Source organism: Panthera uncia, assembly GCF_023721935.1.
Source record: "Panthera uncia isolate 11264 chromosome A1 unlocalized genomic scaffold, Puncia_PCG_1.0 HiC_scaffold_17, whole genome shotgun sequence".
In the NCBI taxonomy this organism is placed as follows: Eukaryota; Metazoa; Chordata; class Mammalia; order Carnivora; family Felidae; genus Panthera; species Panthera uncia.
The window spans coordinates 88,378,093-88,399,365 of NW_026057577.1; the positions used below are offsets into that span (position 1 = coordinate 88,378,093).

Below are 21,273 nucleotides of genomic sequence, written 5' to 3' on the forward strand. Positions count from 1 at the left end.
CCCCCTGCCTCCCCCCTGCCTCCCCCCTGCCTCCCCCCTGCCTCCCCTTACCCAGCCCTTTCACTTCTATATGGATCCCTGGCTCCCTGACACAGTCTCCCTGCTAACAGACTCAAAGCACCCCCTTCCCCTTAGTTTGGCACCTCCTACTCCTCCCCCTGCCCAGGAACGCCTGACGGCCCCCTGTTCCTACACATTAAAACCTCAGCTTCCTATAGCCGCAGTTCATGGTCCCACCTCAGTCTGTATTTCCATCTCTGCAGATGCACAGACAGCATTGATGTGCTCTGTGCAGGTCCAGAAAGCACACCTCATCGTACCTGTCCGCATGGTTTCTGGTGCCTGAGATACCCTCCCCCACCCCCGCCCCCACCCCCACCCCCACCCCCAGTCTCCTTTCTGCATATCTGTCTGTTCCCCATTTGTCAAGGCACAGACAGTGCTCTCTCCCCCCTTCACGTACCCTTGGAGGCTAGAAGTCCCCTCCCCACTACATGAGTTCCAGGACACCAAATCTGCCCTTCTCTTATCCCCATCCGACAGTGAGCCATTGGCCTGGGGCGGGGCACAGAGCAGGTGCCAACAAATGTTTGTGGGAGGAATGATTGTGTACAAGCAGCCCGCCCCCTGCTGTCTCGGTCTGGCTGACCTTAGCCCGGAGGATCCTGCCTTCCCATGCTGCCCTCTCCTCCTTCCACCAGCCTCGGCCCTACTAGACACCCATTTACCTATTCTGGGGTCTGCCAGCTGTTGCCTGCACTGCCAGATCCTCAGTATAGCAGACTCCCCACTTCCCTGAGGGCTCCTGCCCCCCACGTCAGATCACGCCATCTTGCCTTTCCCAGCAGCTACCCTCCCAAGAAGGCCTAGCCAATGCCATGGGTGTCAGTCCCCCTGACACCCATCGTGCACCTGAGACCCCTCACTTCAGCCAGAAGGAGAAATTCGCACCCCAGTTAGGAGAAGAGTTTTAGTTGGAATGGAGTGGGAGCTGGCGGGGGTGAGTGTCCATAGGTGAGGTGTGGGCAGTCAGGCCTCAAGGACACCAGAGGAACCTTTCCAAATACGAACCTCCCAGCTCCAGCCCCACCCCACCCCCACCCCCACCTGCTCACCCTGGTCGGATAGTTAAATGAAACCGGGGAAGTAGAGTGCTGGCTCTCAGGCGGCCTTCCCCAGAGGGGTGCGGGTATCATTTCAGGTGGAGAAGGGGCAGACTGTGGGGGAGAACTCGCAGTCCTCAGGGAGCAGGTGTGGAGGGTTCAGTGCAGTGATGAGGGATGTACCTGTGGGATTTGGGGGCCCAAAGAGGCGGTGATGAGGCCAGGATGCCCACTGTTGTCTGGATCCCTCTGCCCACTCTGTAAACCCCGTGCTTGCCAGAGTGTCTGTTCCCTCAGCTCGGAGTCCTTATGTGTGCTCCTTTTTGTCCCTGCAGGAAGCAAGACTCGAGAGGGGGTGGTACAAGGAGTGGCCTCAGGTACCAGCCCAGCCCTGGCACAGCCCCCTCCCCACACCTCGGGCCTGGGATCTGACTGGGATCTGGAGGTGGGGGGCTGGCGGTGGAAAAGGGTACCCCCAAAGATTCCTGAGAGTGTGCTCCATGAGGGAGGCAAGCCCTGGGACACCACGAGGGACAGATGCATCTATGTCTGCTTTACCTTGGCCCCCAATCGCCTTCTCAAATCCTATACCTGCTCCAGTGGCTGAAAAAACCAAGGAGCAGGCGTCACATCTTGGAGGAGCCGTGTTCTCTGGGGCTGGGAACATTGCAGCAGCCACAGGCCTGGTGAAGAAGGAGGAATTTCCCACTGATCTGAAGGTGAGCTTTCCTCTCGCCTTGCACACGCATGCACACACACACACACACACACACACACACACGCCAGGCAGGCACACCTGTATGGGTGCCACACCTTGTCTCACGTTCTGCAGGGCCCTGCTAGACTCAGCTCAGAATGAGTCTGCATGAAGTTGTGTATGGGTGTTGTGCTTCCTGTGACAGTGACCCAGATCTGATTGTATACATGTATCCTGCTTGTGAGCATGACCTCGACCACTTAGGGCCACGTCTGTGTGTCACTGATTGTTCATTCATTTCTTGTCATTCAATAAGTATCCATGCCAGAGAGGAATTATTCTAGGGGTTGCCACAGTGAATATGTTCATGGACCTGACACTGTAGTGGGAGAAGATAGACAGTAAAAAGCCAACCAATAAACAAGATGGTTTCAGACAGGGATAAGTGCTATGAAGAAAAGACAAAGGTGATGCAATAGAGAGTCAAGCGGTAAGGGGACTGCTTTAGTTGGGAGGGCTGCTCTGACAAGGTGACATTTGAGCTGACACCCAAGGGATGGGGCAAGCCATGCGAGAATTGTATTTCAGGCAGTAGGGACAGCATGTGCAAAGGCCCTGAGGCAGGCATGAGCAAGTGTTGGCCATGGAGGAGGGGCGAAATATGCATCACATATTTGTGCAGGCATGTTCCTCCAGGGGGAAGTGACAGTGGCTGTCCACGTGCGCATGAAGGCAAATACTTTCATTAGAATACACTACAGCGTAAAAGCTGTGATCTCTGAAGCGCGGCAGAGTTGGATTTGAATCCCAACTCCACTGCATCCTGACTGTGTGACCCTGGGCAGATCCCATCACATCTCTGAGCCTGATTCTTTGGCTTTAAGACAGAAGATGAATACAATAGGGCTCTAACATAGATTAGGGATAATACATATTGGAGGTTCTCAAAACTTATGTGCGCATCAGAATCTTCAGGAGGTCAGGTTAAAAGGCAGACTGTTGGCCACATCCCTAGAATTTCTGACTCTGTAGGTCTGAGATGGGACCCGAGAGTTTGCATTTCTAACAGGTACCCAGGTGATGCTGATGCCGCAGGTTCAAGGACCACACTTTGAGAACCACTGAGGTAAAGAGCCTGACTTGCATTCAGTGAGTGCTTAGTAAAAGATGGCAGCCCTGCCATCGTATGAGTGATCCATACCTGCCCCCAGGGGCGCACATGACCACAGGTGTGCATGGGAGTGCACCACCGCGACAGTGCACTCTGTGGTCCTATATGTCTGCCAGACATTCCTCCTGTGAGGTGCTCCGTGTCTGTCCACATACAAGTGCAGACCGCCTTCGTGGGCGTGAGGGTCTCTTCAACTTTTGGTTTGGGAGATAAGGTACATTCTGCATGAGTGTATCCACTGGGCTCCGGGAGGAGACCCCACACCACACTTCACTGCAGACATTTTACACAACTGGTCCTTTCCCCTGTTGGAAGTCTGGGACTTGACTCAGAAGTTCTGGTTCAAGTCCTGCCTATGCATTTTACCAGCTGTGTGACTTCCCGTTTCTTATCATTATTTCCAGGGACCGCTCCCATTCATTGATGTCTTGTACGGGCAGGCAGTGTTCTAGACACGTTACATGGAGTAACTCCACAACTAGCTCACTTTATAGATGAAGGAACTGAAGCCCAGAGAGGTGAAGTGACTTGCCCAAGATCCCAGTTCCTGCCTGTCTCTCTAAGAAGGTGGTTGGGAGGATAAGCTCAGGTTACATCACCGGAGTAGCTTGGTGCCCCACAAGGCCGGCCCCTGTGCTGGGAGCTGGGGTGCTGAGAAATCCAGGTCTGAGTCTGAGTTGTCAGCCTCAAGGCTGTTTGTGAGAGGCCTTTGCACAGAACCATTTCTCTCAGGCCTCCTTCCTCCTACCAGCACTTGTGATACCTCTGCTCTAAGGGGGCTCAAGATCGTGGATTTCCTCTTTAAACAACAGCCCTTTGGGGTTACCGGGCATGGGGAACCCGTGCAAGTCCAGGATGCACATTTCTGAGTGTCTCCACTTCCCAGCCTGCTCGTGTGCATTATCGTGGGACCCTCCCCACATTCCTACTCTCATTTCCCATCCAAAGCAGCTGAGTTCACGGTGAAGTGACTTAACCTGATGCCAAATAGCTAGTGAGTGGCCAGGCTGGGATGTTTTTTAAGTAAACATTTTACTGAGGTACAACGTACACGCAGAAACCACACGACCCCATGAAATTTTCATAGAGGGAACCCCCCCCATGTAACCAGCACCCACAGCAAGACACAGATCATCAGCCCCTCAGAAGCCTGCCTTAGACCTCCTTCCAGTCCCAAACCCCCCAGGCCCAGGCTAGGGTAAGATGAGTGAGGTGTCTGGGGCACAAAATTTGAAGGGGACACTCATTCTCGGGTCTCATTTGCATGGCCTTGAGAGTGAGTACCTTCTTAACATTTGTACCCTTATTCACCTCGCCTTTGTCCTGGCCCTGCCTCCCTCTCCAAGGGTAATTGCTTCTTGACTTCTGACACCACGAATGAGTTGGGTATTTTTCCACTTCATACAAATGTTATCATCAAGTACATGCTCTTCTGTACGTAGCTTCTTTCACTCAACACTGTGAGATTCAGCCATGTGTGGCATGCATTGTCATTCTTCATTCTTGTTGCACATCAACTATCGTGTGATTAGCCATAGTGCACACCTCCATTCTACTGATGTTGGACATTTGGGTCGTTTCCAAATGATGTGCTCAAGCTATTTGTTTTTAAAAAAGGTTTAAAGTTTATTTATTTGAGAGAGCAAGAAAGAGAGGGAGCAGGGAAGGAACAGAGAGAGACAGAGAGAATCCCAAGCAGGGCTCCTCACTGTCAGCAGGGAGCCTGATGCAGGGCTTAAACTCACGAACTGCAAGATCATGACCTGAGTCAAAATCAAGAGTCAGACACTTAACCAACTGAGCCACCCAGGTGCCCCACAAGCTGGGATTTTTAATACTGGGTGACTCTGAGCAAACTAATTTTTCCCCACCTCCCTCTTGGTGTACCCCATCTGTACACTGGGGGAAATGAGCCAGGTCAGGAGCTATAAACTCATGTGCCCACAGGGCCCACCTACACTGGCAATGTGAAAGAACTAAAGCTACCTGGATAGGGGTAAGGCAACTAGACCACAGAGGTGGTCAGGCAGGCCTTCTCAGTGCCAGCCCCCCAGGCTCCCAAGATTCTTACCTCTGCCCAGTAGGGAGGGACCGTGGTTATATGTGGAAAATGGGGAGGTGGTATACCCCCTACCTACAGATTCCCCCAGGGGTCCAGGAGTGTGCCAGCCCATATGTGGCCTTGTGCAGCCGTGCACGCACCCCAGGTTATTGTGTGCGCTGTGGGCAGCTAGCTCAGTCTTGTGTTTGTGCACATACATGTGCTCACCTGCAGGTGGCTGGCCGTGTGTCTGGCAACCCCCTACTTGTGTGCCTGCTGGTCTGCACCCATCTGGGCAGCAGATGCAGGGGGGAGGGGAGAGTCTTAGCTCACACATCCAAGCAACACCATGAGCTGTTGCTTCCAGCTTATCTTAAAATAGCAACCGCTGAAGAAATCAGGCCACACAGGACCCTGGGGGAGGGATGGGTGGAAGGTGGCAAGGGAATGGCTCAGAGCTCCTGCCCAGCCCTGTCTCAGAGCTTCCATCTCCCTCCAGCCCAGAGGAGCCTCCAGGGTTGTCTCTGGGGTCCTGATGCCCAGCAGAGGCTGACACAAGGCAGGCAGGGATAAATGGGTGATTGAGCGTGCTCTCTCCCCATCCCATCCATCCAAGTGATGGAAGCGCAGGTGGCTACCAGGTACTGAGGGGACGGATATGGAGAGCCTTGTTTCCCCTTTCCACTCCCAGCTTCGTTGTGATCTGGGGTGATTTCACCCCTCACACCTTCACTCCACTTCTGAGGCACTCCAAATAAACAATTTAGTGAGAAATTCTGGTTGTACTGCCAACAAAGCCCAGCCTTCCCCCAATCAGCCAAAAGCTTCCCAGGGTACAAATTTCAGGAGCATCTCCAGCTGCCCTCATGGCTCTGTCCCTTCTCTGCCTGCAGCCAGAGGAAGTGGCCCAGGAAGCTGCTGAGGAACCACTGATCGAGCCCCTGATGGAGCCAGAAGGGGAGAGTTATGAGGAACCACCCCAGGTGAGGGGTGGCAGGGCTGGGTGGGGCTTTGGGCATCCTAGAAGATTGCCACCATCCCCAGCTAGGGTGGGAGGACCCTGGTAGGGTAGGGTTGGGCCAGGGAACTTCATACCCCCTTTTCTAGAACCAGGCCTTAGGAGGTGGCAACAGAGAGGGAGGACAGATGGCGCCTAGCACTGGGCCCCAGGCACCCCTGCCCTGGAAAGTCCCAGCTTCCAGGTTTCTCCCCTGCCCAGGGAGAGGGGCGTGCACTGTTCCTCCTTGAAGGGGAGGAGTCTCAGGGCCAGAGCCTGGCCACTTGGTCTCCAACCACTTCCTCTTTTGCTCTTCCCCACTCCATCCCCCATCCCTCTACTGCAGGAGGAGTATCAGGAGTATGAGCCAGAGGCGTAGGGGCCCAGGACGGCCCCCCACCAGCAGCACAATTTCCTCCCTGTCCCCTGCCCCACCCCCCCAGAGCCAGGGCTGTCCTTCTACCCCTTCCCCCCAAACACGAGATCTTCCTTTGCTCCGAGGGGCTCCCTTGGAGCCTGTGTTGGTGTCTGTCCATCTGTCTGTCCTACCCGCCCGCGTCCAATCCTGGGGCGCGGACAGGGCCGGGGCTGTTGCCCCCACGTATGTTGCCCTCCTCCCCACCGCATCCCGTCCAACGTCTGCGCGGGTGTAGCATGTTCTATGTATTTTTAAACGAAGATCAGAAAGCGACGGCTCCCTCCACACATCCCTGACAGAGACTCTCCGAGGGCCCCCCCGGGCAGCCCAGAGCCCCCCACCCAACTCCCACAACGATCCCAAGAACGTGTTTTTTTTGTTTTGTTTTGTTTTGTTTTGTTTTTTTAAACCAAAACCAGGAGCCAGGCTGTGCCATGCCCCCTCCCTCAGCCGGCCCAGTCCGAACGCGGGCGTCGTGTGTCGTGATTGTGGCATGGAGAGTCCCCCACCCCCCGTGTGAGCGTGTCCTGGGTGGGCGGGCCCGGGCGCCTCCCCCCTTCGCGTGTCCACGAATAAAGCCAATCTGTCTGTAGCCGCCGCCGCATGGGCAAAGGCAGGGTTGGGAGGTGGGTGGGGGTTGGGAGGTGGGTGGGGGCAGACTACAGGTCTGGCACCCTCAGCCCAGGTACAAGACTGACCACCTCGGGCCTCAGTTTCTCCATCTCCTATCTTCCCCTGGGATGACCTGGAGGGAGAGGGTCTACGCAGGCTGGGAACTGCTGTTGGCTAGGAGTGAAGGTGGCCTCAGGCGCCACCTGCTGGACCGTAAAGCTCCTGCTGGGGTGCAAGGCCAAGGGAAGGAAGCTGAGCCTCACTCAGCAAGGCAGGGTGGACGGGCTCACACCTCTCTGCACACTCAGAGTAGGGACGCGGGTGATAACGCACGCGCAGACATGTGTACGGGTATCCTGGTCCTTGCGCGCCAGCCCGAGTGTACGCACCTTAGCAGGCGCGCACGAGCAGACACGCGTGCACACACACTGATCGGCACGTGCAGACTCGCGCGCGCACTCAGTCACACGCGCGCCGCAGAGGAGCCCTCGGAAACCAGCAGCGCGGGCACTGAAAGACCCCGCTTGGGCGGGAGCAGAGCGTTTACAGGTGCATCCCGCAGCGCACACCTGACTAACACAGAAAAACCCACCCAAGGGTAAGGGGAATGGCAGTTGCCCCAGAAGGAGGCAGAGCTCGGGCAACCGATGTTCTATCCCTCCCGGAAAGGCGTCTGAAGGTTTTCGGCTTCGGCTGAGGTGGGCGAAGGTACGCAGAAAGCTGGGAGGCCGGCCAGGAGCCCTGAGAGGATCAGGATCGGCACTAGAGGGCCCCCAACACCGTCTAGGTGTGGGGAAGAAGGGGGCGGAGACGCCGCGGTGAGGCGCAAAGGCTCCGCCTCCGGCAGGGGAAGGCGCTGTTCTGATTGGCATAGAAGCGCCAGCTGAGGCTCCGCCCCCACCGGTGCAGCGCTGCGGCCTCTTTTGCCGCAGTGGCTCTCTAAACCTGGCTGGAACGGAGGCCCCGCCCCCGCCCTTGCGGAAGCGCCGCTTTGCTTTGCCGCAGGGGCCCCTAACCTGGTCTGCGCAAGACGTCACCCCCTTTTCTCCCGGATGCGACCTCCTTTCCGACTTTAGCCCTGCCTCGCCCTTTAGACCCCGGGGCTGGTAGGAGCTTGCTCTATTTAATCAGCTCCTAGGTGTTAGCGCTTCGTCTTTCCCTGAGTCGTTGGGGCCTGGAGATGGTGCCAGGGCCGCGTAGGCCTTGAAAGCTGCAAGAGACCCGTCCGTTCGGGTCACCTTGGCCTGCAGTATGCGAGCCATGATTTCCGGAAGTAGGAGGCAGCTGGCAGACGTGTGCGTAGGGAGAACAAACCGGTGGGCTCAAGATTCTCTGATTCAACGAGTGGGTGCCAGGATCTCAGATCCCTTTTGACTGAATTAAGATACTATTTACAAACTCATAGTTTGCAGGGATTGCAGACTCGTGGCCTTCACGTTAACCTTGGCCTGTGGAGATGTTTAATGTGCTGGCACAAGGTTTAAAGGTTTCTCATTTGATTCCAGTTAATGACAGTCCCTTTCCCTCCCTATTGTATTCATCTCATCCACTTCACTCATTTTAATGAACTACCTGGCTGGTAAAGAATGTAAGTTTGCCACCTCTTTTCCAGCTACCATCACCTGATCCCCATTTTTAGATGCTAAAATCAGGTACACCATCTGGCTTATGGGGAGGTTTATTCTTCCTTCCTGAGTGCCAAGCCACGCACCTGGTTTTCTGAACCTGGTTTTCTGCTCAGAGACCAATGTTGTCATCTGACAGGGTCACTTTAAATGCATTCCAGGCACAGGCCCAGATGCATCAGTGGAAGATACCAGCCCTGTGTCAGAGGGCAGTCCTGACTGTGGGTACACACGTGAGAGGACACCGCTGATGGGTTCCTCCCTTATGAAGGGATGGAACCATTTCTCAAGTGCCCAGTATGTCCCCAGCATCCAACACTTGTCTCCATTATTTTACTTGAAACCATCCTCAAGGATTCCTTGTTATTTTAAAGCCAAATTTATGGATGAGAGAATGGAGGCCAGACAGGCAAAGTTACCTGTCCTAGGTCATATTTCTGGGAAGTGGCAAAGTCCACATTCAGCCCCAAGCCTGAGTCCAAAGCTCACCTCCTTTGGAATTTTCCAAAACGACTTTCTCTGGGGGAGACAAAAAAACACCAACAATAGGGAAACGTGGAGGCAGCCACAGAGCAGAAATAACAGACACTTGTGCAATTTCATGGAGCCCGAAGTGAGATGAAAGGGGTTGAGCTGTGTGGGCACACTTACCTATGTGATGCAGGTGTATCTGCGTCTACACGTGTACATGGATGTTGCTTGAGTGTGTCATGTGTGATTATTTAGTCGTTCAACAATGCCTGCTCTGTTCTTAGAAGTGAGGGGCTGCAGGTCGATGCCTTGAGAGAGCTCACATCCTCTGGATCCACGAATACTTGGAATAAGATAATTTTGAGTTTTATGACAAACATAAAACAGAGTGATGTGATAGGATCTGACAAGGAGGGGTTGGTGACCAGTGTAAAATTGGGGTGGTCAAGTCAGGCATCTGAGGTGAGGTTAGAGCTGAAACCTTAATGAAAAGGAGGTTGGCATGGGAAGAGCTGGGGAGCAAGGGGCCACCTCTCTGTTGGCCAGCCCCGCCTCACCTGACCCACTCCTTCCCTTCCTTTGCCAGTGCTCTTTCTTCTACCTGGACAGTTCCACCTCTACCTGTTGAAATCCTTCCCTCCTCTGATCTTAGTCCGTAGCCCTCCAACCAGAAGTGATTTATTTCTCCTCATCACCACTGTGCCACCCAGCTGTGCACAGAGAACCCACACCCCACACCGCACCCATATTAGCACTCAGAGGGTCTTTGCTGGCTGGCTAATCTGAAAATTGCCCTCTTCCCCCGATGAAGAGCTGGGGGCTGTCCTGGTGTTCCCACCATTCGCCTGTCTCCCTCCCGGTCTCCCCACCCCCATCCCTAGTAATGTGGTTCCACAGCTTTCTCTGGAACTTTATTTTTGTTTTCTCCCTTCCCTATTTATAGCTCTCTCCCCTCCGAACCATCCCTGCATCCATCCTGTTGCCTAGAAACTGGCTCTGGGCTGAGGGTGGGGGAAGGCCAGGCCCGAGCCCAGGCAGGGGGGAAGGAAGAGCTGTCACCCACTCCCCCTCTCAGCACCGCCCCCAGGCTCCCAGAAAGCCACTCCGCCCTCTGCCCAGCACCCACAGCTGTTTTATAAAAGATAAATCAAAATGTAAAAAAACAACAGCTTTTATGAAGTCCTTCACAGCCTCTAAAGGGCATGATGCGTGTGATTTCATTTGTGCCTCTCAATAGCCTACCCTGCCAGAGGCCTGCACCCATTTCTTCAGATGAGGAAACTGAGGCTTTGGTAAGCAAAGGACCCACAGCTGAAGTCTTCTCAGTAGAAACTCCGCAGCTCTGGATTTTTTAGACTTGGGATATTGGCCTGAAACACTGAAAAGAAAAATTTTTAAGTATTAAAAAAATAACATGATCCATGAATTGCAGAGGGTAGAGAAAAATGTCATGATCCTGCTGCACACTAAGCAATCGATCATGCCTCTGCCATGACCTCCACAATGCCCCCTCCCAAGCCACTCCACCATGCCCCTTTCGATGCCCCAACAATGGTTTCACCATGCCTCCCCCCATGGGCCCACTATGCCACCTTGCAGTCCCCCTACCATGTTCCTACCATGCCCCACGATGCCCAGCTGTAGCTCATCTCTGGCCCTAACACTTATCTTCCACAGATTGGACCAGGAAGCCTGAGCTTGGCTCCTGGCTCTGTCATTTCACCAAGCGGGGTGACCCTGGATAGTTCGTGGAACCTCTTTGAGCTTCAGGGTGCTCAGCTCAAAAGTAAGGATACTAATTTCCACCATGGCACTAATAAGAGAATTAAATGAGATACTGATGAAAAAGTGCTTTGCAGACTGTGGATTGCTGAAACATGTGAGTGATCAATTAGAATAATAAATATTGGGGCACCTGGGTGGCTCAGTCAATTAAGCATCCGACTTTAGCTCAGGTCATGATCTCATGGTTTGTGAGCTCAAGCCCTGCATTGGGATCTGTGCTGACAGCTCAGAGCCTGGAACCTGCTTCAGATTCTGTGTCTCCCTCTCTCTCTGACTCTCCTGCTTGCACTCTGACTCTCTCTCTCTCTCTCTCTCAAAAATAAACAAACATTAAAAACAATTTTTTTAAGTTTAGAATAGTAAATAGTGTTATTGTTGTTATCATCAGGGCCAAGAGATGGGGCAGGGGAACCAAAGTGGGCCCTGGGATCAGAGAGGGAGCCCACAGCCTGTGTCCAGGAAGAAGGGCCTCTTTTCCTGGAAGAATGCAGGACAAGGGTGGAGACCACCTGAGAGCACCTGCAAACCACTGAGCAGTGGAGGACGGAGCCCCAGGTGCCTGATTCCTCTTTCTTTCTCAAGTGCCCCTGTTCCCTGTCCCTATCCCCTGCTTCCCCTTCTTCCTGTCCCCCATCCCAAGGCCCACTTCTGCCTTCAAAACAAGCTCTCTGGGCAGAATGGGGAAGAGGCCTGCCAAGGAGCAGCTGGGCCATGATTCAGCCTGAGTCACCCATCCAAATCCCAGGGCCGCCCCCAGCTGGGCCAGGGCCTGCAGCTGCCAGGGGAAGGGGGCTGGGCAGAGGGAGGGAGGGAGGGGCCTATGTGGGCAGTGGACTGTGCTCAGAGGTGCCTAGTCCAGGAGCTTTCATGAATATAGGGCAGTGCTGTGAGGGCCCGGGTGTGATGCATATGAAGAGGTGGGGTGGGGAGGTGACCCCATAGACATCTATTTGGGCTGACTGAAGAGGTAAGGTTTTCGTCTGTGTGTGTGTGTGTGTGTGCTTGCCTGCACATTCATGGGGTGTCACATGTATATCTGACTAAATGAAGAAGGGCTAATAGTGTGGGCAGAAGTTTGGCTCCCAGCTCTGTCACTTTCTAGCTGTGTGACCCTGGCAAGTTACTTAATCTCTCTGAACTTCTGTTTCCTCACTTATGAAATAGGGATAATAATATCAATCTGAGATGGTTTTCCTTAAGTGGTTTTTAAAATGTTTATTGGGGCACCTGGGTAACTCAGTCAGTTAAGCATCCAACATCTGACTTCGGCTCATGTCATGATTTCATGGTTCGTGAGTTGGAGCCCCGTATCAGGCTCTCTGCTGTCAGTGCAGAGCCCGCTTCAGATCCTCTCTGCCCCTCTCCTGCTCATGTTCTCTCTCTCTCTCTCTCTCTCTCTCTCTCTCTCTCCCTCCAAAAATAAATAAACATTAAAAAAATAAAATGTTTATTTATTTTGAGAGAGAGAGAGAGAGAGAGAGAGCATGGGCACAAGTGGTGGGGGTAGAGAGAGAGAGAGAAAGACAATCCCAAGTAGGCTCTGCACTGTCAGCGCAGAGCCCAACACGGGGCTCAATCTCACAAACCGTGAAATCATGACCAAAGCCAAAATCAAGAGTCAGATGCCTAACCAACTAAGCCGCCCAGCACCCCCACTTAAGTATTAAACGTAATAAGATGATGACTGTAAAACATTTAGGCAGCCAGTGAATGGTACAATACTACCACCACCATCATCATCTAGCGTATATTGGATTATACAGTGCTTGCATGAGGATGGACACGTATCTGAGTGTTTGTATTCCTGTGTGTCTGTACAAGCCCAGGTGGGTAGGGGATCTGGATGAGTGTTTCTTAAAGGACTGAGTGAATGTGTAGTGTATGTGTGTGTGTGTGTGTGTGTGTGTGTCTGAAGCAAAGATAAGAACTCTTCAGAAAGTGGGTTTATATGGCACTGTCTGCCATATGATCCACCCCCTTCCCCCCCCATATCACACCTTCCCCAGAGGCCATGATTTGCTGAAATTCAGCCTAGACCACGACGAGCGCTCAGGCAAAGGAACTGAGAAACTGCGGATGCTGCTGTATTGGGAATGTCACTTTCTCGAAAGCCTTTAGCCTCAAGCAGATCTGGAATAGGCGTGAAAGGGGGACTGTGTTTGATGGAGTGGCTATGAACATGAGAGAGCACGAGGGGTACGTGTGTGTGCGCGCATGGAGTTGGGGGTTGGCTGCCGTCTCTGCTCTGGTACAGGCTGCTTGTCTCCATGGCGCCTGTTGCCACACACGCTTGCTTTTCAGAAAGTCACTGGGATTGTTTATTCCACCCCCAGCCTGGGCGCCAGCCAAGGAGCTGCAGGCACTTGTTTATCTTCTGGTGCGTACGAGCGTGTGTGGCTTCCCAGCAGCAAACCAACCCGAGGTACGTGCGCACACACACTCACACGGGTGTGGTGACCATGTTAGTTTTTACAGGATGAGCCCAAACCCCAGGATGAGTCATAACCCAGGCCCAGGCAGATTCACTCCACATAGGGACGAAGATGACCCCTCAGCAGCTCTAGGTAGACAACACACCAATTTAGCAGCCCCCAAAGCTCCAGGCAAATGTGAGAGCCAGTTGCTCTGGCTGTGGTCCCTGTGCTCTGGCCCCAACCCCAGAACTAATCACTGTGCAGTGGTTGGCCAGGCCTAGGTCACTGCCCACTCCTAAAGCTGGCAGTGAGGCCCGTCCTACCCCACCACATGGGCTGGAGCAGGAAGGTGGTTCCCCAAGGCAAATGGAGGTGCTGTGGTCAGAAAAGGGTGCACAGAGCTGGGCCTGCCATAACCCTCGCATCTACCATGAGTGTTACACTATGCTTAGTGCTTGGTGGTTTTATTTCTCCCTATATCCTCTTCAGAGGTCTGAGAGCTGAGGTACATAGGATGATGTTGAGGCTCAGACAGACTTCAGTCAAGGCTACATAGCTAGTAGCCGTCAGAGTCAGGATCTGAACCCACACTGCCTACTTCTATGCGCTTTTTGAGCTCTCACTCTGTCTTAGCAAGTGTTTTATTTTGTTGTCTGGAAATTTTCATTTTTAAGCATGTTTATATCAATAAGTTTGCATGGAACAAAAGTGGTTGGAGAGTGTGACAAAGGGCACAGGTGGAAAGAGGCCCTGACTGTGCCCATGTAGCAGACACAGCTGGATCTCTGACCACATGCCTTCAGATGCCCTTACAATTTCTGTACCCGCCAGCTAGACTCCCAACAGGTGGTACCTGAATCTTTGTCAAAACTCTGCCCCTGGGTTTTGGAACCCACTTTATCCACATGTACTGTGGGCCAGAAGTGCCTGGGAATTAACACACAGCTCCACGGGTGGGCCCTTCATCAATGTCTGCCAGGTGCTGGGATATAAATACACCAGCTCCTCTGCCTTCAGCCACAGGAATTCTGAGGTGTACATTTACCCCATTTTCTAAAACTTCCTGTAGGATTAAGCTTCAGCCACCCACTGGGGTAGCTGGCTTAATAACCACCTCTTATTGGATGCCTTCCCCTCCTGGGTCACCTTTCCACTGCCCTGCTGGTGTCCCTACACCTCCCCAATAAACCACATTCCCTCAATCTTCATCTCAGGGTCTGTGAGCTGCCCCAGGACTCTGGATTCCATCCTCTTCTTCCATCCTGAGCATCTGGGCCTAGTCATTATGCTCTCCCTTCCTGGCATCTTTCCTTTCCCTCACTACTGGCCTCTCTCATCAGAATTCAAATGCCTCCAAATCTCCTCAACTTAACCTCCTATCCCACTCTAGAGATTATGATATTGCCTGTCTCCCTTCAAGCCCAAATTTTCTGAGAGAGTCATCTACTTGCTCTCTCTACTTCTTTACTCCAATTTATACATCAATTCCCCCACCCCAAGTCTGCCTTCCACCCCCACCACTCCACTCACTGTGCTTTCATTGAATTTCCATTACCCTCTTTGCAAGTCCAGAGATCGCCTCTCAGGCTATATCTTGTCTTCCTGATACAGTTGACCGTACCTTCCTTCTGTAACATTCTCTTCCCTTAGCTTCTGAGACATCATTATCCTGAGTTTCTTCTGGTTTATCAGACTACTATTTCTCATTTTTCTTTGCAGTCTTTTCCTAGCTGGTACCTTAATGTTGGCATTCCTCAGGGTGGATGTGGGGCCCTTGTCTCACCTTATTTGGTCTATACCCTTCCTTCACATACTGACACCCCTCTTGTGACTTCCGTCACCAGAAACCTGGTCTGTTTCCAGCCTGGACTACTCCAGATCTCAGGTTTGGATTCAGATGTCTCAGCACGGCCACCCCACATTCTTTCCCAGGGCTCATCGGTTATCTGTCCTCCATCCAGTCATCTCTGCAAGGCAGAACTTCAGAGAAGCAGCAAAATCCTCTCTCCCCTCACAGCCACAACCATCCATGACCAAGGCCTATTGGCTTTACCCCTAAATAGGTATCAAACCTGTCCCCTCATCCATCCCAACAAGCAGTACCATGGTTCAGGCATCATCATCTCTCACGTGGACAACTTCACGGCTTCCTCACTCATGCCCTGGTTCTACTCCTATCCACCCTCACCCTGCCCCAGGGGGACTTTTTAGGTCACAGGTTGGTTCTTGCCACTTTTCGTGTTTTATAAACCTCCCCAAGACTCGATGTCTTCATCTGTATCATGGGGCTGATAATGTTTACCTGGAAGGATTGTAGAGGGAATAAAATGAAACGATGGATGTAGAATAGGGTTTGTAAACTGTGAAGCGAAGTGCTTTTGTGGGCATGAATGAGCAATTTTCAGGGCCTGAAACGTTAGGAAGCAGCCCTTGTGTGGTTGTTGTCCGTGGTGCTGAACACTGGTCCTGTACCCTGAGGTTTTCTGCTTCTCCGGGATGTTGGCTGAAAACGCCGGTTGGATAGACCTTCTTCTTTTAGCATCTGGATTTTAAAAATGATTTTAAAAAAGATAACAGTGATTTACGGTTCACTAGGTAAGAGGAATAGAAACTAGGGGTTTAGTGTGAGGTTTCAGGAGTTAGCTCCGCCATTAACTAGGTGTGTGAACCCAGACAATTAACCCATCACTATCTCAGGCTTCTTATCTGAAAAATGGGAATATAATATATAAATATTGTTCCTAAGTGATTGGAAATTGAAATTATATGACACCTGTAACAAAAACTTAGAACGGTGTCTACTCCTAAATAAGCGTTACATTAACGTTAGTTGTCACCATTTTTAATAGGTGGTTTCAAGGTGCAGGTGAGAAGGTTTTATCACCTCTCGGCAATTGCAGAATTATTTGTTCTCCTCTGGGAAGTCAAAGAGGAGGGGATTATCTCCTCTTTCTGAGGAGAAACGTCAAGAAGGCCTCATGTCCTTGGCAATTCATATTCATCTGGAAGCCCCTGAACAGCTACTTCAGGTTCCTTCATCTTTCCAAGACTACTGTGAGATGATTAATGTTGGTCCCATTTTATAGATTGGGAAACTGAGGCTCAAAAAGGTGAAACTTGCTCAAGGGTACCCAGAGGGAAGAGAACCGAGCTTGCACAGACCAGAGAGTGGGCGGGCACTCTGGCTGGGGAGGCCCGTAGCGAGGGAATCGAAGGCGCCTCCCTCCGACCCTACTCGTGTCGCCCCAACTCGTGGGAGCGTGGGCGGCGGCGAGACAAAGGGGCAGGGGCGGGGCGCGGTGAGGGGAGAGACGGCCGGAAGTGCGGCCAAGGCGGAGGCGGGAAATTTCCGCGCAGGTGGATTTCGGAGATCGCGCCGACCCGGGTCCCTTTCCAGGCGCTGCGTGTCTTTGGACAAATGGCTTTCCCTCTCTGAGTCCCAATTTCCTCCTCGGTAATACAAGTAGAGGGTGTTCGCGGGGCTGGATTGAGTGAAACCTGACGAGCAGCGCGCCCCGCCCTCAATACGCGCGGCAAATGGACAGTCGCTCCGCCCCTCAGTCTCCCTGTCTGTGAAATGGGAACCCGGTCGAGAGGGGCGGGGAACCCAGGAGCCCGGGAACCTCGGTGAGGAGCGAGGGGCTAAGGGCGCCCCTCCCTCTCTCCGGCCTCCGAGTCCTCGCCGGCACCGCCCCCTCCCGGCTTCGGAGACCGCTAGCCGGCCAGCGCGCATGCCCGGGGCGGGGCGCTGGGCGGGAGCGCGGAGCCGGCGCGGGGGACGGCGGCGCGGAGTCCGCGGGTCCGCCCGCCAGCCCCGCCGGAGGCAGCCGAGGCCGCTCGGGCGGCGGCGGCAGCGGCAGCGGCAGCGGCAGCGGCAGCGGCTGGAGCTGGAGTGCAGCGCGCCAAGGAGACGAGCGGTGGCACAGCAGGGTAGGTGCCGAGCCCGCACCTGCTGCCCGCTATGGGCGGGCGGCAGCGACCCCATTCCTCTGCCCGCGGCCGCCCCAGAGCCGCTGTCCAGGGTCCTGGAACCACCTGGGTGGCGGGGCTCGCGCACCGTGCGAGGCGTGTGCCCAGCGTGCGCCGGTGTGTGTGTGCGCGCGCGGCCGGGGGCGGCGGGTGTCCATTTCCAGGCTCCTCGCAGGGGTGGGGCGGGGCGGGGGCGGGTCCCGCAGCCTGGGGCCCGGCGCTCGAGGGACCTTGAGGGCCAACCCTCCCCGTGTGTAGGACCCGGACCCTGCGCCCGGCCTCGCCGCGTGCGGCCGCATTGTTCGACAGGGTTGTGCGGGAGGGGGCGCTTCCCGCCACCGCGGGGAAGGGGGTCCACCCGCGTTGATTCATATGCCCCCTGGAGCGAGCTCTGTGCTCGAGTGGCTCCACTGAAACCACCGGCACTACTGAGCACACTCACTGTCGCACACTCAGTATGGCATACACTCTGGGGCACCATCACACACCCCATTACACACTCACCGCGTTCATACATGGGCATCCCACTCCCGGGTGAGGCCACGATCTTCTCTCTCTCTCTCTCTCTCTCACACACACACACACACACACACACACACACACACAAACACACTATGGCCCTTGGTCATTCCATCCTACTCATACACACGGCCACCTGTGCACCCACCCAGTACACTAAGTGGGAGCCTTGCGTATATACCCAGGCATAGCTACGCATTCACACCAGCCATTGCCTATCACAGAACACCCAACTCAACAATAATCCCTTATCACAACACACTCACAGCCACCCTGCTCTGACCTGCTTCTGCCCATTCTCATTTGCTCATGGTATCCCTCATGTACCCCTAGACCCTGGAGTAGGCTGTGCACACACTCCCTCTCCCACACTCTCCATATCTTAGCTTGCTGCCCATCCCCTGCACTCACTCAGCCCAAGTATGTGCACCCCTGATTGTCCACTCTTGCCCTCTTGTGGATGAACGGATGGATGGTCTGGGTCCATTTCTGGAAAAAGGTATGGCTATCACCCTTTGCTAGACTCTTTCTCCCCTACGGCCCTAGGCAGGAAGCTTTGCTGCTCCAAGGATACTAGGAGACAAGGGGCAGAGAGGGTGAGGGGCAGCAGACCCAGATTGTCAGACACACACACAGGCATACACTCACACCTTATGGAGTACTGCAAGCCTTTGTTGGTCTCATCACCACGGGAGGAGGTGTTTGCAGGTGCCTGGCAGCCCTTGCTTCATATAGAGAAGGAACGGACTGGCCAGGTCTCTGGGCTGGAAGAAGAATTCACAGGGGCTCCCCTGCCCAAGCACCTGTGCCTACAGCCAGGCCAGCTCTCCATGAGTGAGACCCTGAGGCCATGTGGCCACACGTGTGTACACCCACAGGGTCCAAGTGGCCCCCACAAGACATAAATACATAGGCCATTCTGCACATACAAGTTGCATGTATACACACGCAAGCTTTTCTTGAGCAGAATGCAGGAGCCAGGTCCTGCCTCTCCAGGCTGGCTTAAGCTGGCATAGACATCCATAAGCAGTCTGCATGCTCCTCTGCATGCGAGGTGAGCTGGCCCACACACCTAGGGAATCATTTCAATCTTCTACCTCAGTCAGGCCACATAAGTGTGCAGGCTTATCTGCTCATCTTGGTGGGCGTGTGTCTGTTGGGACATGCTTCCTCAGGTCCAAGGGATCAGGAGGACCCTTGGCCTGACCCCAAAAAGCAGAAAGGGACTTTAAGAGCCAAGCGTCAGTGTCCAAAATCTTAGCTGATACAAGCAGGAAGAACCCAGGATTTGGGTTGAGACACAACAGGCTCTGAACCACAGCCCCCGGCACCAGCTGTGTGCCCTTGGTCAAGTCTTTTTTCCCTTTGACTTCAGTGTCTTCATCTGTGAAATGGGATGATAATGCCCCCCCACCCCCCGCCATGAGATCGTTGTGGAGTCTAGATGACAAAATAAGCCTGAGAGTGCTGGGCCCAGGGCTGAGCACACAGTGGGGAAAGTGATGGAGCTGGGTTCCAGTGAGAGGGTAGGGCATAAGGAGGGGGTTAGGGACCTGGGCTGCCTCTTGGAGAAGTGGCTTGAGGATACTGAGGCTCCATCAAGAGCCAGGAAGCACCCGGTAGAACTGTGAGCAGCAGAGCCTCTGAGAATGGTGTCTTGGCAGATCTTAAACCCAGGGCTGGGCCAGCGATTCTAGATATAACTACATCCCTTCCCCCATTTCACAGACTGAGGCCCAGACTGGAAATATTCACTCAAATTCATGGAGCAAGTCAGTGACCAAACTGGCACCTGACGCCACATCTTTCTAATGCCCTGACCAGGCTCTTTGTCCCTACCCCAGACCTTCTAGCATGTCAGAAAACAGCAAGCTGGGAACTGAGAAGCCAAACTCTTCCGGGGGGTGGGGGGGCGGGTGGCGCTTTCAGAAGAGGCGTGTTACCCACTGGGCCATGCCTGCCTCTCAGTGTCCACTTCTGGAAAATAAGAACACAACACCTGCCTGGAAGGTGTATGGGGCCTGCGCATAGTAAACATACTACAGGCTTGATGTGTGTGAGGTCATCTCCCACCCTTCTCAGCATCTAGGTCAAGTGTCAAAAGTCAGGTGGCTAGAGGCCAAGGGGATAGCCTACACGAGAAGCTGGCTACAAGAAAAACCTTCAATGATCAATAGTAATGGGCAGCCAGCTTCAGTGCCCAGGACCCCATAGGGAAGGGTGGAGATTGTGGCTCGTTGGAGAGTGCACCCCCATCCAAGAAGGCAGCCACTGCTTGGCTCCAGCTGACTGTTGGCATGCAGGAAGCATGCTCAGATTGCCAAATTCTAGTTTTCTAAGAGAATCTGGAAATCTGATTTTGCACATGAAATCTTACAATTTTCAAATGTCGACCAGTTAATTCCTTTAAAAATTTCTTCTTAGCACTCTGGGTCAAAGAAGCAGGTCTGAGGGCGAGATTTTGCCAGTTTGTGCCCCCTGCTGTAGCCACCTCCCTCCCCCCGCCCCATCCCCTGCCCCCTCCTGGGAGCACAGCTGGGCTCTGACAGGCTGAGTAGATAAAAACAGGCCTTCCGTGTACACAGCCCAGCCCCAAAGTGAGCAGAGCCCCGCACGCCCCTCATCTTCTCTAATCCTCACAACAGCCCTGTGGGAGCAGGGGAGGCCTTGTCAGGGTCCCCAGTGAGGGGAAGGGACATGCCTGTGCTCATAGAGTTGCTAAGTAGGGAACTGCTTCCTTTTGCTCCCCTTCCAACTTCACTCCAGCCGCTCCAGACTTTGTATGGCTACTTCGGATGCTGCCCCCAAACCAAGTGCCCCACTGTTGTCTACAAGATGGCCCCTACCCCAGGGTCCCCATTTTGGTGATGACCCTCATCCGCCCAAGTCCCATAAGCCCAAAGTCTGGGGGACACAGTGGTGAATGGTCTCAGCTGCGTCCCTATTCAGGGACTCGAGGTCTAAGCAGGGACCTAGAGGTATAAACGGCACATAACGTGTGTCTGGATAGGGGAGGAAGAAGAGGCCATAGGAACTCCAAGGAAGCTAGTGGACAAAGAAAGCTCACTGGAGGAGGAGGTGTTTGAACGGGAGCCTGAAGGTTTAATGAGAGCCAGGCAAGAAGGTGTGCAGAGGCTGAGATGCGAGAGACTGTGAAGCCATGGATAAGCCCAGAGAGGTCGTGGTGCATGTGTGTGTGTTTGTACGCACTTTGGGGAAGTGCATACTGAAAGATAAAGCTTAGTGGGTTAGTAACTACACAGGGGCTTGGAAGCACATTATAGAATTGGACTCAACCCTAAAAGTAATAGGGAGTCACTAAGGTTTCTTTTTTTCCCCCATTTTTAAAAAGAGTGATATGTGCACACATAACCAAAATTTCATGAATCACAAAGGGGCATAGGAAAGAAAGAAAGAAAGAAAGAAAGAAAGAAAGAAAGAAAGAAAGAAA

General features: G+C 53.6%; 1 protein-coding gene across 3 annotated transcripts in view; it reads left to right on the top strand.

Moving 5' to 3' along the window:
• Nucleotides 1-7,000, top strand: part of SNCB (synuclein beta) — an 8,608-nt gene extending 1,608 nt beyond the window's left edge. The window contains exons 2-5 of one of the 3 annotated variants that reach the window (XM_049648658.1): nucleotides 1,439-1,480; nucleotides 1,704-1,822; nucleotides 5,906-5,995; nucleotides 6,356-7,000. In XM_049648658.1, the coding sequence (XP_049504615.1) occupies nucleotides 1,439-1,480; nucleotides 1,704-1,822; nucleotides 5,906-5,995; nucleotides 6,356-6,388 (284 nt within the window). In that variant the 3' untranslated portion in view covers nucleotides 6,389-7,000. The remainder of the gene's footprint in view (nucleotides 1-1,438; nucleotides 1,481-1,703; nucleotides 1,823-5,905; nucleotides 5,996-6,355) is intronic. The other 2 variants (XM_049648659.1, XM_049648660.1) reach the window with 2 other exon arrangements.
• Nucleotides 7,001-21,273: the final 14,273 nt, after the last annotated feature.